The sequence below is a fragment of the Salarias fasciatus genome, chromosome 19, assembly GCF_902148845.1.
Source record: "Salarias fasciatus chromosome 19, fSalaFa1.1, whole genome shotgun sequence".
In the NCBI taxonomy this organism is placed as follows: Eukaryota; Metazoa; Chordata; class Actinopteri; order Blenniiformes; family Blenniidae; genus Salarias; species Salarias fasciatus.
Window position 1 is genome coordinate 22,156,231 of NC_043763.1, and position 21,128 is coordinate 22,177,358.

Here is a 21,128-nt window from a genome sequence, read left to right on the forward strand (position 1 = left end):
GTTGTTGCTGTTTCATTGTTGGACAATGTCAGTGATTCTGAAGGGGGCACTTTGTCTTCAATGAAACGCGTCTCCAATAAACAGAAAAGTGGAGAAAACATGGAGGTAAGTCAGGCTAAAGGGAAAGATTAAAAGTAACAAGGAGTGAACCAAGAGCTTTGTAGAATATGACTTCACTGAAGCAAGAGACAAAAGTGGAGCTGGTGAATGAAAGTTTGAAACTGCAAGTTTAAACAGCAAAAGACCACCAAACACTTCAAAATGGACCGCCAACCCAAAGACTTCATCATCAAGAAATCACCATTACAAAATATAACAAAGTAAATGGATTTCACAGTAGTGGTATGAGGTTCCATCAACTCTGGATTGAATTGACCAGGGTGTGGTGGTGGTGATGGGGTGTTAAGTTTCCAGTCGTCAACATTTGGGCTGCATGAACAGATGTGACCAACAGGTGGAGGCACAGCACATGGCATCCAGCCTCCATCATGAGGGAGTCAGGATGGATCAGCCGTCACATCACAACACCCTCCTTCTTTCTGACATGCAGCACTTTCTCCTCAACAGTCGTCAATCATGTCTTCACCTGTTCAAACCATCCTCTTCCTCTCCATTTGGCTCACAATAAGATGCTAAATTTGATCCTGGCCTTCTTGAGTCGATCAGATTCAGCATTAATGTTGACTTGAATTCTCTGATTTCTTCTCTGCAGGTCAGGTGAGCGCAGCTACAATCAAACAGTCGTCTCCACTGGTGGAGAAAGAGAGCAGTGAAGTCCACATGAACTGCAAGCATGACGATAGCAGCCTTCTGATGATGTTGTGGTATCAGCAGAAAAGAGACAGCACGGCCATGACTCTCATTGGCTACGGCTATGAAAACTCCCAAAACTACGAGGGACAGTTTGAAAAAGAATTCAAGCTGACCAGGAAGAGCGTGGTGGAAGGAGCTCTGATTGTACAGAAAGCAGAGTCGTCACATTCGGCTCTTTATTTCTGTGCTGCCAGTAACACAGTGATGCGGTCTGATGACACTCCTTCAAAAAGCCTCCATGATTTCCTGTCAATGAGACTTTTGCTCTTGTTTTCAGGCTCTGGCAGCAGCACACGCCTGCAGGATGTCTCCGGCTCTGTTCGGACTCCTCCTCGTCCTGCTCCCATCATGTAAGATCACCTTTCAAAACATCTTCATATTGTGCATTGCTATAAACAGCATTATGATTACTGCTCTTGTATTAACTGTATTTTTTTGTCCTCACAGATGAAGCCAAGAGTGTGAAATTCGATCCCTCTCATCCCAAAATAGTCCACAAAACAGAAACAGTGGAGTTTAAATGCAAACACAACGACAGTGACTTGTATGTGATGCTCTGGTACCAGCAAACCCAGACAGATGGCTTGAATCTAATCGGATACAGCTACCAGGGCAACGACCCAAACTATGAGGAGCAGTTCAAGACTGGCTTCGAGATTAAGAGAGAAGATGTGAAAAATGGGGCTCTGATCATTCGCAATGTGAAAATAACAGACTCGGCTGTGTATTTCTGCGCTGCCAGTACACAGTGCTGTGGTCTGATGAGAAACCCTGACTAAAAACACACTTTGGTTTCAGCAGCCTGATGAAAGGCTGCGTCAGCTCCCAATACACTCACACTCAGGATTTATGAATAGGACAGGGAAGTGAATCTCGTTTCCCTGTTCTTTTTTTTTTTCTTACTTTACTCATCCACATCTTCACAGATGTGCATATGCGTATGTATAGACCAAACATTCAGAAAATGGAAAATGCAACAAAAACCTAAACAAGAAAACACATCACACAGCTCTTGCTGGCTGTGCATAATTACGTGAATAGTTAAAGGATAAATAAAGCTTTCAGTTCAGAGGTCAACAGAACCGCAACATTTATCTCGCGTCACCGTGGAGGAGTGGCGTGAGTGGACCATGATGACATATTTGTGAAACTAATGAGTTTTTGGACGATTAAAGCCATTTTAGGAGCGGCGTTACGGATGCCCTGTCAGTTAGATGTATATGGATGTTCGCCACTCGATTTTGGATCTAAATTTCTCCCCAAGCACTGTTCGGATCAGAGAAGCCTTCTGGGTGAGTATATTGTTCTACTTCATTCTACAAACAACGAGAAAGCTGTTTGAACCGTACTTTTCTTTAAGTATGTTTCAGATAAACTTTGCATAAAATGTACCTCTGTTATCACACAACTGCACTTTTAGGGATGTCCCGATCCGATCTCGTGATCGGAAATTGGCCCCGATCATGTAATTACGGACTTGATCGGGATCGGAAGTTTCCTCCCGATTTGGACTTGGTTGGATACATATGTTTATTTTTTTCTTTAATTTCCTTTTTAACCGATTGAAGCCGGGACGCATTTACGGTAGTGCCGTTGTTGCGCAATTCCATCATGTCACCCGGAAGCGCTGTTGCACAGTTCTACCATTGACGCCAGGTCTTTTTTCCTTCTTCTTTGCGCTAATCAGCTGTTTCTTGGGCAATGAAATGCATCAAACTCGCACATATGCATGACTGATCCTGTTTCCGGGTACAGATCGTGTTGCTGCTCTGCCTCGTAACTTTGTATTGAACGTTTCTGGCCACTGCTGCACACTGAAGCGGTAATGCGTGCCCGGCTTTGATGGGTTAAATGACATGTATTTAGGTTTTCCGTGCTACAGAAAGATGTAATTACAGAGAGACAGCAATATGTGTTGTTTTGAATTGACGTTAAGAAAATAAAAAAGGAGAACTATTAAGAAGTTTTTTAGGTTTTTTCTTTTTTATATAGATAATGTACATATTTGACTATATTATAAAAGAATCGGATCGGGACTCAGAATCGGCAGATACTCAAAATGATAGGGCTCGGACTTGGAGGCAAAAAAACCTGATCGGGACATCCCTATGCACTTTCAAATCATCTGTTCACCCACATTGTCATTCCTCAGGCAACGTGTAAATTAAAAGCTGTCCCTAGCTGTAAATTAAAAACAATCCCTGTCTTTGAGAGAAGTCGGGGACCAAGAATAAACTCTCTCAAAAAAGAAAAGCTTATGCCTTCTTATTTTTTTTTTCCGCGACAGACTGGCGACCAGTCCAGGGTGTACCCCGCCCTCACCCTCAGCAGCTGGGATAAGCTCCCCCATCACCCACGACCCCGAAAATGACAAGCGGTAGAAGATGGATGGATGGATGGACTTTTATATATATATATATATATATATATATATATATACATATATACATATATAAATTTATAAATATACATATACATATATACACATATATATGCATGTATATGTTATGTAATTCTGTTCTGTTTTGTAACTGTAAGCTTGTATTTATAATATGTGGTGTCCAGTCTCAGGACAATGTTTGGATGTAATTGCCCTGGTCATGCAGCAATAAAGTTCAAAAAAAAGATTCTAGATCCAGGTGCATGTAAGTCAAACTGTATCTATTATATCATGAAGCAGGATCTGCTCTGACATACATGTCGTCCAAGGGAATCAGATTATCGTTGGTCTTATGATGACATCCTGATGTGATCATGTGACTTCACCTTGTTCTAAAAGAGGGAAGTTTGCACCATTCAGCAGAGAGAAGCTCGTAAAGGGAACATGCTGGTCAAACTGCTGTCTTTGTCTCTTCTTTTACACTCAGGTGAGAGTCACAGTCACGTTTCCAGAGCTTCCCTTCATGACACGAGATGATTCCACATGGTGAAACCTCTGTGTGCTGCAGGTCTGAGTGTCGTCGTTCTTCAGTCTGGAGATCAAACATCTCACCCGGGAGACAAAGTCACGCTGGACTGCCGGCTGGGCTCAGGGTCCAGCATGAGCAGCTACACCATGCTGTGGTACCGACAGAGCCACCAAGGAGCCCAAATAGAGTTCCTTACAAAGGAGTATGATGAAACCACGGGCCGCTTTGAGCCACACTTCAATACAGACAAAACCAGCTTCTCTCTTCAAATCACCGAGCTGCTTCTCAACGACAGCAGCACCTACTACTGCGCTGCCAGGCACAGTGACACACACAGTCCAGGAAGTCATACAAATAAAGCCACAGATGATGCACAGGAAGGAACTCAAACAGTCCAAAAACATGCTTTTTGTTTTTGAAACATGGTGACTCTGTAGTCTGTAGGGGTGGATATGATTGTGTGCAAAAACAATGCATTTTCATTTAAGACATTGCTCTGTACACACTACATATATGAACAACGATGTGCATATTATGAAAACAATCGCGACTGAAGGTGATCATGGTGTGTAACAGGGAAGCTACAGTTTGTGTTCAATAACTGTGAAACATCAATACTTGTGATCAAACTTACCCACTTCAATAACTGTCAGCCAGATTACATTTATGTTTATTTTTGTTTGCTTCACATTCTTCTGTAGTTGCAGCTCAGTGTCCACTAGGAGTCTGCTGCTGTGCAGAGAATGATATGGCATGTTTTGATTCCACGTCACATTTTTTTAAGAATATACAATTTACAATTTCACTTAGCAGACGCTTTTGAATATAGTTTGCTACAATTCAAACAGGCGTATGAAGTATGTTTCTGTGTGTAATTTCAAGTTTGTGTTCCATGCGTCCCCTTTTAACTTTGAGCACCTGCCCCTCCAAAGGTCTATGCACAGCCCTGCAGCACAGTGAAACACAAATTATTCAAGAAGCAAACAGAAAAAAAACTCCTGATTTCAGAAAACACTCGTGAACTATCTGATAACAGAAGCAACAACATTCATCATTCCTCCATCTTCTACAACAGGAGTGTAGAAGAGAGTAAATTATATTTTACATTTATTTAATATACAGAATCCAAATTTAATAAATCTCTATGGCTGGCCAATCTGTCAATCTGTGAGGGCCTTTGCACATGCAGGGTCCATCCGTAGCTCCGCCCCTGAACAGAAGCCATAGTCTTCATCATCCCTCCATTTCAGAGGCCACATTCAGCACAATTCTTCCAGAGCAGGTCGGACCGGTAAAAGAGACACAACAATCTTGACATTTAAACTTTAAAGTTTTTTCTTTACTGTGGTGCAGAGAATATGTTTTGTTGTCTCCTCAAGAAAATTACTACATGATCAACATAACGCAACTTTTAATGACACTGTGTGGTGCGAAATACTGTGAAATGTCCAGAAAACTTACTGAAACTGATTTTTTTTCCCTAAGCAATACACCCTCATGAGGGTGCATTACTCATGAGGGTGCATTACTTAGGGGAAAAAAAATCAGTTTTTGCTCATTGTTTTAGAGCAAAAATATAAAACATGAAAATTCTATTCAATTTGGAGGCTTCAGGCTGACCTGAGATCTGTGACGCCCCCTCAAAGGGGTCCAGGACTCCTAAACTCCTCCCACCGTACAGCATCAGGGTGGCAGTTTATTTTCCTTCAAGATGAGGTTGGAGGTTTTTACTGACAACATCGTCAACATGATCATCATATTTGTCATCAATCACTTTGTATGTCTTCTGGTTTCAGGTAACGACATTTCAACAGTTTTAGACAGCACACAAAGCTGGAATTATACTGTAAAGTGTTTCACTGTTCTGTGTTGCAGGTTCTTCCTCCACTGAACGTGTGAGCCAGACGCCACTAAACATTCACAGCAAACCAGGAGAACAAGCTGAAATCTACTGCTCACACAGCATTGACAACTACAACACAATCCTGTGGTACAAGCAGTCCCAGGGAGAGCTGCAGCTCCTCGGATACATCTACTTCAAAGACGCCAATCCAGAACCGGGACTGGATGTGAAGATGCACGGAGATGCAAACAAGAACAAGAACAGCACGTTAACCATGGAGAAACTCCAAGTCAGCAGCAGTGCAGTGTACTTCTGTGCAGCCAGTTACCACAGTGCTCCACATCACTGCTCCTCAGTACTAAAACCTCCTCATCAAACATCAAACATCCACTCACACCTGGAGCTAACCAGCTGAACCAAGTCTGCTCTCACCAGGATCAGAGAGTAACAGAAATATTCACATGTAGCTTTTTATCTGCACAAAGACTCCTCTCATTCAGTGGATATTTAGAACTACTTTTCTCTCAATCTTGTTTAAAAGAGCAGTATGAAGTTATAATGTAACCCCACTATTGGCCACTGGATGACAGACCTTAGACAGTTTGTAGTTTTTAGCTGCTCAGAGCTTCAACCTTTATCTTTAGTTAAAACATGGACTGTTTTTCCTTATTGATCAGACGTTGTCCTGGAACTGCGATCTGAAAACTTTGAAACTAATAAAGATGTTTTAAAAGTAGATTTTTCAGTTTATGAGTGTGTGTATAGAATTTAAAATACTTCCAGAAATTGTTGTTCCATCTGAAAAACTGTTTCTTAATCTGAGCAACTTTAGCTGGTATTTTCTTCAGTGTGCAGTATTTGGTGGTTCAAGCTATTTTTGGAGTTTTTGCCATTTTAGTTCCTGTTTAGCTTTTTCACCATTTTAAGGATGATTTCTTATCAGTGTGTTGACTCAAGTATTATTACCTTGAATTCTGCAGTATAATCTTATTGTGTGCAAATAAAGAAGAGAACAGGAAAACGATTTCAATCCTTCATTTCAATTCCAGGGTTGTCTTTTTGCTGTTGTTTGGTGTTAAATTCAATTTGAAATTTAAGTCCAGGATTCACACGAATTAAAAGGTTTGTCTTTGCTCTCAATATTTCTTACTTGTCCATTGTGCTGAGAAAGGTGTGAATGTTATCAACAAAGGCAACTGAAAATAATTGACCCGAGTCTCATAAAATCTGTGAAAACATGGTAAAAATGAGAATGGTGCAAACACAAATCTGTTAAATGTAACGTCTCACAGTATTGTAAAACAATTACAAGTATAAAGTCTGAAAATTTAACAGCTTCAATTAAAATATGATTGTAAAGTGTAAAACAAAAAGTGATTCTGTTTCAGTGTGTGTGTACAGATTCAGCGCCGTGTCGTGATCACTGATTGGTTGTTGGGTGGAAGAGGAGGAAACCAGTGAAATCATAATATGTCTGTGTTCTTAAAGGGAGGGTTTGATCTATGAATGAAATGGAAATACAACATCATGATCATCTTCTTCTGTGTGACCTTCAGTGTTTTACTGGTTTCTGGTAATAAAACCTCATTCCATTCTGAAAAATATGGATTTACTCGGAGTTTGAAAAGAAAAAAAAATGTTCTTCCGCATGCGGAGCCGTGCTGACCCCACCCAAAACCCAGAGGTGAAATGCTCTAGAGCTCTGCAGATACAGAGGCCTGGAAAATGGAACAGGTTTAGTGATTTCCATCAAAAAAACCTCATAATCACCCTGATATTAACAGGCAGTGACCACCTCAATACATTCACCATCAATCTGGACTGGCAGACGCTGTGACTTCCGCCTGACAAAATCCACTTATCTCTTTCATTTTGGACGTGTTGAGCAGCAGTCCTTGGTCTCGAAATGCTCTGGTCTCAGTCTAGACTTGGTGTCAGCCCATCAAAGTCGTCGTGTTTTCTTGGTTTCAGGATGTTCTCCTCTTGGTGTTGACTTATTCTCAGGTTTGGTGGACTTTACTGCAACACGACCTTCTGCCCAGTTGAACCTAAATTCTGAGGTCGACCTCAGAGGGGGCTGGTCTGAAAACAGCCTCACGTTGACTCCTCTCCACTGTTTCCTCCTTTTTTCCGACTTCACAAAGTGCGGTGAGTCAGTTCATCACATTTCAACATGAAGCCATCCCATCTCCTCATCACTGTACTCTCCGCACTCTGGATTAAAGGTATGAATTCAGTCTCCCAGCAATTTCACAGAAATCCATCAAATTTGTTGCATACACTGCTCAAAGTGTCTCATTTTCCTTCATCTATTTACAGGAGTTTACCTCAATAAAGAAAACCAAGTGTCGCAGGAGCCAAGACAATTATTCTGGAAAACAGGCAGTGAAGTCCGCCTCACTTTCTCTCATCAAATCTCAAGCTACGACATGATTCTGTGGTATCAGCGCCCGCGAGGGGACACGTCACTGAAGCTGGTGGCCTACATGTACTTTAAGACTATTAACGTGGAGAAGTCGTTTGAAGGACGCTTCCATGTGACTGGAGACGGAGAGAAAGAGGCTCATCTTCACCTGCTCAGCCTCAAACACCCAGAAGACACTGGTGAATATTTTGGTGCTGCAAGAATGCACAGTGATCAGAAACACTGACTCGACTGTACAAAAACGTGTGAAGCAGCTGGAAGATAACCACACATCGACAGGAAACTCCAAACCCAGACAGCACAGGATCAAAGCAGGTTTACAACCGTTAAGCATTGCAATTCTACAACAGGATTTTATTTTCCCTCCATCAACTCAGAAAATAACTCACAATCAACACCTGCATCAACTTTGAGTCGATCAACTTCTTGTCTGCACACAACCAGGAGTTTGTGCTCTTTGTTTACAGGATATATTGAAACATATTGTAAATCACTCTCATTGTGTTTTAGAGAAAGTCCAACCAGTTTCAAAATTAAGGAAATAAGATGGATTCTGACCAAAAATGTTCATACTATTTGGAACATGACTGTTCATGTCACGATTTAAAAAAACAAAGATGCTTAGAAAGAGATTGTGCATCATGAAACCTCAGAATTTTATTACTGTGATAAGTGAGTATTACACACACACACACACGCACGCACGCACGCACGCACGCACGCACGCACGCACGCACGCACGCACGCACGCACGCACGCACCACCAAACCCCCGTCCCTTCGTATGTGAGGAACCCCCCTCTCAGAGGCACCTTAAACCGACACTAAGGAACTTTTCAACCTTAATAAAACATTTTAATATCTTTTGTGATGATACATCTAACTTACAACTAACTGAAAGACCCCTCTGTCACGGCCTCAGGGCGTCAGTATTACTTTCACTTGGACTAAGCAGCTGTGAGGAGGGTGGTAGGAGCCCTGCAGACTAAAAAAGTCCAAATGTGTGGACTGCTTTATGGCATGCGTCACATCATGATATAACATTGTTTAGCCACCATTAGATTCATTTCCTCGTCGTTATCCATCCTTCACACAGCCACTGGAAACAAATGAAGGCGAGTCCAGTTCAGTTCACTGGAGCAGTATTTTACGACGTCACGCGATAGGCCTCATGGGAACTGTAGGATTCCTTCACGCAAACACTACCGCTTCTGTCCACTGGCGCCGCCAAAATCAACGAAAACTGAAAGTTCCTTAGTGTTGCTTTAAATAGACAGTTGAGTTGTTACTTTCTTTAGCAGTGACACTTGTATAAAAAAGTGTTTGCGAATTACAGTTCTACATATTTACATCTTCTGCTTGTTGTTGCTGTTTCATTGTTTGACAATCCAGCCTCCGTCATGAGGGAGTGAGGATGGATCAGCCGTCACATCACAACACCCTCCTTCTTTCTGACATGCAGCACTTTCTCCTCACCAGTCGTCAATCATGTCTTCACCTGTTCAAACCATCCTCTTCCTCTCCATCTGGTTCACAAGTAAGATTCTAAATTTGATCCTGGCCTTCTTGAGTCGTTAAGATTCAGCATACATGTTGACTTGAATTCTGATTTCTTCTCCGCAGGTCAGGTGAGCGCAGCTACAATCAAACAGTCATCTCCACTGGTGGAGAAAGAGAGCAGTGAAGTCCACATGAACTGCAAGCATGACGACAGCAGCCTTCTGATGATGTTGTGGTATCAGCAGAAAAGAGACAGCACGGCCATGACTCTCATTGGCTACGGCTATGAAAACTCCCAAAACTATGAGGGACAGTTTGAAAAAGAATTCAAGCTGACCAGGAAGAGCGTGGCAGAAGGAGCTCTGATCGTACAGAAAGCAGAGCCGTCACATTCGGCTCTTTATTTCTGTGCTGCCAGTAACACAGTGATGTGGTCTGATGACACTCCTTCACTAAAAAGCCTACAGAATTTCCTGTCAATGACACTTTTGCTCTTGTTTTCAGGCTCTGGCAGCAGCACACGCCTGCAGGATGTCTCCAGCTCTGTTTGAATCTAATCGGATACAGCTCCCAGGGCAACGACCCGGACTATGAGGAGCAGTTCAAGACTGACTTTGAGATTACGAGAGAAGATGTGAAAAATGGGGCTCTGATCATTCGCAATGTGAAAATAACAGACTCGGCTGTGTACTTCTGCGCTGCCAGTACACAGTGATGTGGTCTGATGAGAAACCCTGACTAAAAACACACTTTGGTTTCAGCAGCCTGATGAAAGGCTGCGTGAGCTCCCAATACACTCACACTCAGGATTTATGAATATTAATAGGACAGGGAAGTGAATCTCGTTTCCCTGTTCTTTTTTTTTTCTTACTTTACTCATCCACATCTTCACAGATCCAACTATTCATATATGTGTATATATATATATATATATATATATATATATATATATATACACACATACATATATATATATATATATATATATATATATATATATATATATATATATATATATATATATATGTGTGTGTATATATATATATATGTGTGTGTATATATATATATATATACACATGTACACATACACATACATATATATACTTATATTAATAATTTAATTTCCTTTTTTACCGATTGAAGCCGGGACGCATTTACGGTTGTGCCGTTGTTGCGCAATTCCATCATGTCACCCAGAAGCGCTGTTGCACAGTTCTACCACTGACGCCAGGTCTTTTTTCCTTCTTCTTTGTGCTAATCAGCTGTTTCTTGGGCAATGAAATGCATCAAACTCGCACATATGCATGACTGGTCCTGTTTCCGGGTACAGATCGTGTTGCTGCACTGCCTCGTAACTTTGTATTGAACGTTTCTGGCCACTGCTGCACACTGAAGCGGTAATGCGTGCCCGGCTTTGATGGGTTAAATGACATGTATTTAGGTTTTCCGTGCTACAGAAAGATGTAATTACAGAGAGACAGCAATATGTGTTGTTTTGAATTGACGTTAAGAAAATAAAAAAGGAGAACTTTTAAGAAGTTTTTTAGGTTTTTTCTTTTTTTTTATATAAATAATGTAACTATGTTAGAAAAGAATCGGATCGGGACTCGGAATCGGCAGATACTCAAAATGATAGCACTCTGACTTGGAGGCAAAAAAACAACCTGATCGGGACATCCCTGTGTACTTTCAAATCATCTGTTCACCCACATTGTCATTCCTCAGGCAACGTGTAAATTAAAAGCTGTCCAAATGTATGGTGCAAGACACACTGAATAACGGCTTGCAGGTGTGCAAACGGTCATAAATATCAAACAATATTTACAAAGATTATATTACATTCGTATAAGAAACTGTCGACTGGTGGGGGAAAAGTCTCACAATTTCTGGGATTTCGACTGCATCTACTGTTCAAGACTGCAAGAAAAATGTTAACAATCTGCTGGCTGAAACCTGAGTCACCTATAATTGTACAACTGACAAAACAAAAAGCAGACAAGTTTACTGAATGGAGCGACTGACAGCCCAACTTCAAACAACAATCCCTGTCTTTGAGAGAAGTCGGGGACCAAGAATAAACTTTCTCAAAAAAGAAAAGTTTATGCCTTCTTATTTTTTTTTTTTCTGCGACAGACTGGCGACCAGTCCAGGGTGTACCCCGCCCTCACCCTCAGCAGCTGGGATAAGCTCCCCCATCACCCACGACCCCGAAAATGACAAGCGGTAGAAGATGGATGGATGGATGGATTTATATATATATATATATATATATATATATATACATATACACACATATATATGCATGTATATGTTACGCAATTCTGTTCTGTTTTGTAACTGTAAGCTTGTATTTATAATATGTGGTGTCCAGTCTCAGGACAATGTTTGGATGTAATTGCCCTGGTCATGCAGCAATAAAGTTAAAAAAAAAGATTCTTGATCCAGGTGCATGTGAGTCAAACTGTATCTATTATATCATGAAGCAGGATCTGCTCTGACATACTCTGAAGACAAATGTCCTCCAAGGGAATCAGATTATCAGTTGGTCTTATGATGACATCCTGATGTGATCATGTGACTTCACCTTGTTCTAAAAGAGGGAAGTTTGCACCATTCAGCAGAGAGCAGCTCGTAAAGGGAACATGCTGGTCAAACTGCTGTATTTGTCTCTTCTTTTACACTCAGGTGAGAGTCACAGTCACATTTCCAGAGCTTCCCTTCATGACACGAGATGATTCCACATGGTGAAACCTCTGTGTGCTGCAGGTCTGAGTGTCGTCGTTCTTCAGTCTGGAGATCAAACATCTCGCCCGGGAGACAAAGTGAGGCTGGACTGCCGGCTGGGCTCAGGGTCCAGCATGAGCAGCTACACCATGCTGTGGTACCGACAGAGCCACCACGGAGCCCAAATAGAGTTTCTTACAAAGGAGTATGATGAAACCACGGGCCGCTTTGAGCCACACTTCAATACAGACAAAACCAGCTTCTCTCTTCAAATCACCGATCTGCTTCTCAACGACAGCAGCACCTACTACTGCGCTGCCAGGCACAGTGACACACAGTCCAGGAAGTCATACAAATAAAGCCACAGATGATGCACAGGAAGGAACTCAAACAGTCCAAAAACATGCTTTTTGTTTTTGAAACATGGTGACTCTGTAGTCTGTAGGGGTGGATATGATTGTGTGCAAAAACAATGCATTTTCATTGAAGACATTGCTCTGTACACACTACATATATGAACAACGATGTGCATATTATGAAAACAATCATGACTGAAGGTGATCATGGTGTGTAACGGGGGAGCTACAGTTTGTGTTCAATAACTGTGAAACATCAATACTTGTGATCAAACTTATCCACTTCAATAACTGTCAGCCAGATTACATTTATGTTTGTTTTTGTTTGCTTCACATTCTTCTGTAGTTGCAGCTCAGTGTCCACTAGGGGTCTGCTGCTGTGCAGAGAATGATATGGCATGTTTTGATTCCACGTCACATTTTTTTAAGAATATACAATTTACAATTTCACTTAGCAGACGCTTTTGAATATAGTTTGCTACAATTCAAACAGGCATATGAAGAATGTTTCTGTGTGTAATTTCAAGTTTGTGTTCCATGAGCCCCCTTTTAACTTTGAGCACCTGCCCCTCCAACGGCACAGCCCTGCAGCACAGTAAAACACAAATTATTTAAGAAAGAAACAAAAAAAAAAATCCTGCTTTCAGAAAACACTCAGAATCAGAATCAGAATCAGTTTATTGTCATTGCACAATGTACAACAAAATTTCAAGCAGCATCCGTGTATATATAATTTAAAAGAACAACCTAACAACAGCGCAAATTTAAAAGTTGAATGTAAATAGAAAATAATCATATATAGAAAAGAACTTGCAGTATTTGCAGATTATTGCACATTTCCATGAGTGCGTGTGGGTCAGTGACCCTTTCGATTCAGTGCAATGATGGCTTGTGGAAAGAAGCTGTTTCTTAGTCTGTTTGTCTTTGTTTTGATGGACCTGTAGCGCCTGCCAGAGGGTAACAGTTCAAACAGGTGGTGTGCTGGGTGGGTACTGTCTCTTTTGATTGCCTCGGCTCTGCTGAGGCAGCGGGATATGAATCAGTCTCTGATGGAGGGAAGAGGGCATCCGATGATCTTTTCAGCTGTCCAGACCACTCTCTGTAGTCTCTGCCTGTCTGCCTCGGTGCAGTGGGAGAACCACACGGTGATGCAGTAGGTCAGGATGCTCTCGATGGTGGAGCGGTAGAAGGTCACCAGAAGCTTCTTACAGATGTTACTTTTCCTGAGTACTCTCAGGAAGTGCAGACGCTGCTGTGCCTTTTTGAAGACAGCCGAGGTGTTTGCAGACCAGGAGAGGTTGTCGGCGATCAGGGCGCCCAGGAAGGTGAAGGTGTGGACCCTCTCCACTGAATCCCCGTGTATGAAAAGGGGAGGTGGATCAGACCTGCGTTTCCTAAAGTCCACAATGACTTCTTTGGACTTTGTGGTGTTCAGAGACAGGTTGTTTGCCGAGCACCACTCAGCCAGTTTCAGGACTTCATCCCTGTAGGCAGACTCATCGCCCCCGGTGATCAGTCCCACCACGGTTGTATCATCCGCAAACTTAATGATGGTGTTGCTGGAGTGGGCGGGTCTGCAGTCCGTGGTGTAGAGGGTGTAGAGCAGTGGACTCAGCACACACCCTTGTGGAGAGCCTGCGCTCAGTGACCAGGTGGAGGACTGGTGGGGCCCCAGTTTAACCGTCTGGGGTCGGTTTGTCAGGAAATCTTTGATCCAGGTGCAGGTGAGAGGGGGGAGTCCCAGATCGATCAGTTTCCTGACCAGGATGTCGGGGATGATGGTATTAAAGGCTGAGGTGAAGTCCACGAAGAGCATCCTGACATAGCGTCGTGAACTCTCTGATAACAGAAGCAACAACATTCATCATTCATCCATCTTCTACAACAGGAGTGTAGAAGAGAGTAATTTTTATTTTACATTTATATAATATACAGAATCCAAATTTATTAAATCTCACTGGCTGGCCAATCTGTCAATCTGTGAGGGCCTGTGCACATCCAGGTCCAACCGTAGCTCCGCCCCTGAACAGAAGCCATAGTCTTCATCATCCCTCCATTTCAGAGGCCACATTCAGCACGATCTCTTCCAGAGCAGGTCGGACCGGTAAAATAGACACAACAATCTTGACATTTAAACTTTTTTCTTTACTGTGGTGCAGAGAATATGTTTTGTTGTCTACCCCAGAAAATTACTACATTATCAACATAACGCAACTTTTAATGACACTGTGTGGTGCGAAATACTGTGAAATGTCCAGGAAACTTACTGAAACTGAGGGTGTATTACTTAGGAAAAAAACAAAAAAAGATCACAGTTTTTCCACTTTGTTTTAGAGCAAAAAAATAAAACATGAAAATTCAATTGAATATGAAAGCTTCAGGCTGACCTGAGATCTGTGACGCCCCCTCAAAGGTGTTCAGGACTCCTAAACCCCTCCCACCGTACAGCATCATGGTGGCAGCTTGTTTTTCCTCAAGATGAGGTTGGAGGTTTTCACTGACAACATCGTCAACATGATCATCATATTTGTCATCAGTCACTTTATCAGTCTTCTGGTTTCAGGTAACAACGTTTCAACAGTTTTAGACAGCACACAAAGTTTTAGACAGCACTTCAATTGTAATGTCTTCTAAAACCTCAACCTGTCTCCTAGATCCAATTCCAACTAAGCTTTTCAAAGATATCCTTCCAGTTATCTTAAATACGATCATAACTATAATAAATACCTCTCTAGAAAATGGCTATGTGCCACAGTCATTTAAATTCGCAGTAATCAAACCACTGCTGAAAAAACCTAATCTCGATCCTGATATTCTAGCTAACTACAGACCGATATCAAATCTGCCTTTTATTTCAAAAGTCCTGGAAAAAGTTGTGGTTAAACAGCTTTACCGCCACCTACAGGACAATAGTTTATTTGAGAAATTTCAGTCAGGATATAGAGCTTATCACAGCACTGAGACTGCGTTAGTTAAAGTCACTAATGACTTGCTATTGGCGGCTGACGCAGGTCTAGTCTCAATCCTGGTTCTCCTAGACCTCAGTGCAGCTTTTGATACAATCGACCACAATATTCTCCTGCAGAGGTTAGAATGTGAGGTTGGCATCAGAGGAAAAGCCCTCTGCTGGTTCAAATCCTATTTATCTAATAGGTACCAATTTGTTCACGTTAACCAACAGTCCTCACCGTGCTCCCAGGTCAGTTATGGGGTTCCTCAAGGGTCCGTGCTCGGACCAATTTTATTTCTGTTATATATGCTTCCTTTAGGGAACATAATTAGAAGTCACGATATCAATTTTCATTGCTATGCAGATGACACACAACTGTATTTATCTATGAAACCTGATCAAACTAATCAAATAGACAGACTCAGTGACTGTATCAGAGAAATTAAAACCTGGATGACTACGAACTATCTCCGTCTGAATCCTGGCAAAACAGAGGTCATTATACTAGGCCCCCATAAACTGAGAGAGTGTCTATCCAAACAGATTATTACCTTAGATAACGTCAGTGTATCCTCCTCCTCTACTGTGAGGAACCTCGGGGTCTTATTTGATCAGGATATCTCATTTAAAGCACACATCAACCTGGCTTGTAAAACAGCATATTTCCACTTGCGCAACATAGCTAAAATAAGAAACATTCTACCTAGAAGCGATGCAGAAAAACTCATCCATGCATTTGTTTCTGCGAGATTGGACTACTGCAACTCCCTTCTCGCAGCCTGCCCAAAAAGTGTATTAAAAAACTTTCAGTTGGTTCAAAATGCAGCCGCCAGATTATTAACTGGAACTAGAAGACGTGAACACATTACTCCCGTTCTAAAATCTCTTCACTGGCTTCCAGTCGAGTTTAGAGTTAGATTTAAAATCCTTCTCCTCACTTACAAAATCCTAAATGGGATGGCTCCAACCTATCTCCAAGATGCTTTAACGCCTTATCAACCAATCAGAGCACTTCGCTCTCAAAATGCAGGGTTACTGGTGACTCCTAGAGTCTCTAAATGGACACTAGGTGGAAGAGCCTTTAGCTATCAGGCACCATTTTTATGGAACCAGCTTCCAAGTGGTGTCAAAGAGGCAGACACAGTCTCCACATTTAAGGTTAGGCTCAAGACGTTTCTCTTCGATGCAGCCTATGATCAGGTCAGCTAGGGATTCTAAACTAAACTAAACTAAACTAAACTAAAACAAACCAAACCAAACTAAAGTAAACCAAACTAAACTAAACTAAACTAAACTAAACTAAAACAAACCAAACTAAAGTAAACCAAACCAAACTACAGTAAACCAAACTACAGTAAACCAAACTAAACCAAACTAAGCCAAACCAAACTAAACTAAACTAAACTAAACTAAACTAAATTAAATTAAACTAAACCAAACCAAATTACACTAAACAAAATTAAACTAAACCAAACTAAATTAAACTAAACTAAACTATACTAACTAAATACTAGTTTAAACAGTTAAGTATCCACAAAGCTGCCCCAGGACCTAGAATGCTGTGGGAAGTACGGTGCACTGAGCCCTGTCCTCTAATGTCTGAATGTTATTCCCTTTAGTCCGTTCATTGCTTTTCACCTGCTGTGTTGCAGGTTCTTCTTCCACTGAACGTGTGAGCCAGACGCCACTAAACATTCACAGCAAACCAGGAGAACAAGCTGAAATCTACTGCTCACACAGCATTGACAGCTACAACACAATCCTGTGGTACAAGCAGTCCCAGGGAGAGCTGCAGCTCCTCGGATACATCGTTTTAACAGACGGCTATCCAGAGCCGGGACTGGATGTGAAGATGCACGGAGATGCAAACAAGAACAAGAACAGCACGTTAACCATGGAGAAACTCCAAGTCAACAGCAGTGCAGTGTACTTCTGTGCAGCCAGTTACCACAGTGCTCCACATCACTGCTCCTCAGTACTAAAACCTCCTCATCAAACATCAAACATCCACTCACACCTGGAGCTAACCAGCTGAACCAAGTCTGCTCTCACCAGGATCAGATAGTAACAGAAATGTTCAAATGCAGCTTTTTATCTGCACAAAGACTCCTCTCATTCAGTGGATATTTGTTACTATTTTTCTCTCAAACTTGTCAAAAGGAGTAGCATGAAGGAATATTGTTATTCCACTGGGTGGCAGAGTTGTCAGTTTTCCGGTTTTTAGCCATTTTAGTTCCAGTTTAGCTTTTAAAACCAAAGAAAGCCGGTACAGACTCTGCAATTTAAACAGTCTCATCAGTTCACAGGTTGTCACACTGTACGACATGAATCCAATAATCTTTGGCCATGACAAGAAGTTTTCTCTGTAAACAGGTGAATTACCAATGAGCTCTGAAGCTCTGCAGACAGAGACCTGGAAAAGGGCACAGGTTTTGTGCTTTTGGGAAAAAAAAAAAAAAAAAAAAAAAAAAAACCCTGATAATCACCCAGATATCCAGAGGCAGTGACCACCTCAACCACCTGGGGCACCGAAAAGGGGGGAAAAGGGAAAGGATTCTCGGGGCCATTTTTTCTTTCATTTTGGACGTGTTGAGCAGCAGTCCTTGGTCTCGGAATGCGCTGGTGTCAGTCTAGACTTAGTGTCAGTCCATCAAAGTTGTGGTCGTTTCCTGGATTCAGGATGTTCCCGTCTTGGTTTCGACTTATTTTCCAGTTAGATCAGTGGTCCCCAAACTACGGCCCGCCTCTACGGCCCCCTGAACAATACCAAAAAAATGCCCGCCGAAAAAATCCCGGAGTCACGCCAGGCAATCTGGACACCGCAATTAGTAAGATTAGTAAGATTAAGATCAATACGCCGGCTCACACCGGCCATGGTGTGGTTGCAGTCCGGTTCTGACACCGCTACGAAGTCTGTCCGGCGGTCCAGAGAAGGATCATGTTTTTACACATGCCGGAGGTCTGCCTCGTCAATCCCAACACAAACGGAAGAAAAGGGAGCCAGAAGAAAAGTAGATAAGTGTTTCAAAAAAAAAAAAAATTTATTTCAAACTAAAATCTATGTCGTTTTTTTCACCAGAATATTCTTTTTTAAAATTCTTTTGGCAGAATACAGAACAAACAACATGCTCTAATCATCATACACATTAGAAGAATGAAAGATTTTGTACTTAATCATTGCAGGAAAGACAAACAACAACAAAATTGCATTAACAATAGCTCGATGACAAGAGCGGCACCGTGCTGCCAGATCAGGCGGGTTTCTGCCAAATCAGGGTTCTTTTGAACAAGTCAGGTGGTTTAATGAAATGGTTGTGTGTTTTGTGACGTGTCTTTTACTATGCAAATACGGTTTTTTACAGTTTTAACGTGCATTTTCTACAGAGATGGAGATTTGGGCTGCTTTCTATTGTTGGGTGGGTTTTACACACTTTCTGTTACAAAATGACCCCGACCCCCCATCAGAAAAGGGAAAAGTCATGTGGCCCTCACAGGAAAATGTTTGGGGACCCCTGGGTTAGATGGTCTTCAATGCAACACGACCTTCTGCAAGGTTGAACCTAAACTCAGAGGTCGACCTCAGAGGGGGCCGGTCTGAAAACAGTCTCACGTTGACTCCTCTCCACTGTTTCCTCCCTCTTATTTCTGACTTCACAAAGTGTGGCGAGTCAGTTCATCACATTTCAACATGAAGCCATCCCATCTCCTCATCACGATATTCTCTGCACTCTGGATTAAAGGTATCAATTCAGTCTTTGTTTTTTAACCACAAACTACAAATTGAATTCTCATTTCCCAGCAATTTCACCCATATCCATCAATTTTTCTCCAGTCACTGCTCAAAGTGTCTCATTTTCCATCATCTCTTTACAGGAGTTTACCTCAACAAAGAACACCAAGTGTCGCAGGAGCCAAGAGAATTACTCTGGAAACGAGGCAGTGAAGCCAGCCTCAAGTTCTCTCATAAAATCTCAAGCTATGACACAATTCTGTGGTATCAGCGCCCGCGGGGGGACACGTCACTGAAGCTGATAGCCTACATATCCTACAAGAGAGTAACTGTGGAGGAGCCGTTTAAAGGACGCTTCAATGTGAGCGGAGACGGAGAGAAAGAGGCTCATCTTCACCTGCTCAGTCTCAAACACCCAGAAGACACTGGTGAATATTTTGGTGCTGCAACAATACACAGTGATCAGAAACACTGACTCTACTGTACAAAAACATGTGAACCAGCTGGAAGATAACCACACATCGACAGGAAACTCCAAACCCAGACAGCACAGGATCAAAGCTGGTTCACAACCGTTAACCATTACAACTCAACTACAGGATATATTTTCCTCCATCAACTCAGAAAATAACTCACAATCAACACCTGCATCAATTTTGAGTCGATTAATTTCATGTGTGCACACAACTAGGAGTTTGTGCTCTTTCTTTACAGTATATATTAAAACGTTTTGTATATCAGCCTCATTGTGCTTTAGAGAAAGTCCAACCAGTTTCAATATTTCAAAAATAATTTGGACTCTGGCCCAAAATTGTCATACTATTTTAAACATGACCTTTCACTCTGTGTGCCACAATTTCAAAAGATTGCAAAAGATGCATAAAAAGAGACATCATGAAACCTGAGAATTTGATTACGTTGGTTGTTGAGTATTTTAATACTTTTACTTCAGTAGACAGTTAAGTTTTTAGTTTCTCCATTTTATTTTTAATCGTGACAATTTAATAAAAAGTGTTTGCAAACTGCAGTTCTACATAATTACATCTTCTGTTTGTTGTTACTACTTGATCAATTTATTATGTCAGTGATTCACGACCAGGGGGCACGGCACCCACAGCAGAAATGACTAAGAAGCTCACTTTGACTTCAATGAAAATGTGTTTCCAATACACAGAAAAATGGAGGAAAGAAATGGAGGAAAGTCAGGCAAAAGGGAAAGATTAAAAGAAACAGAGTGGACCAAGAGCTTTGTAGAACATGGCTTCACTGAAGCAAGAGACAAAAGTGGAGCTGGTGAATGAAAGTTTGAAACTGCAAGTTTAAACAGCACCAGACCACCAAACACTTCAAAATGGACCGCCAACCCAAAGACTTCATCATCAAGAAATCATCGTTACAAAATATAACAAAGAAAATGGATTTCACAATAGTGGTATGAGGTTCCATCAACTCTGGATTGAATTGACCAGGGTGTGGTGGTGATGGGGTGTTGAGTTTCCAACAGTCAACATTTGGGTCCCTCAATAAAAAAGCTCAGAATCACTGGTTTCTGTGATATTTGCAGAAATTAAGCTGCATGAACAGATGTGGCCAACAGGTGGAGGCACAGCACATGGCATCCAGCCTCCACCATGAGGGAGTGAGGATGGATCAGCCTTCACGTCACAACACCCTCCTTCTTTCTGACATGCAGCACTTTCTCCTCACCAGTCTTCAATCATGTCTTCACCTGTTCAAACCATCCTCTTCCTCTCCATCTGGTTCCCAATAAGATGCTAAATTTGATCCTGACCTTCTTGAGTCATTAAGATTCAGTATAAATGTTGACTTGAATTCTCTGATTTCTTCTCCGCAGGTCAGGTGAGTGCAGTTATAATCA

At 41.7% G+C, this 21,128-nt stretch overlaps 1 protein-coding gene and 2 gene segments (V, D, J or C); all 3 read left to right on the top strand.

Annotated features, from left to right (window-relative positions):
• LOC115407184 (M1-specific T cell receptor beta chain-like) overlaps positions 1-21,128 on the top strand; it is a 93,986-nt gene that overhangs the window by 26,050 nt on the left and 46,808 nt on the right. The window contains exon 4 of the mRNA XM_030117533.1: positions 13,895-13,900. Within this exon, the coding sequence (XP_029973393.1) occupies positions 13,895-13,900 (6 nt within the window). The remainder of the gene's footprint in view (positions 1-13,894; positions 13,901-21,128) is intronic.
• Positions 1,056-1,653, top strand: LOC115406814 (T cell receptor beta variable 2-like). The segment is given in 2 exon segments: positions 1,056-1,163; positions 1,261-1,653. Coding segments are annotated over 2 exon segments (378 nt in total).
• LOC115406807 (T cell receptor alpha variable 38-1-like) lies at positions 3,574-5,138 on the top strand. The segment is given in 2 exon segments: positions 3,574-3,680; positions 3,762-5,138. Coding segments are annotated over 2 exon segments (423 nt in total).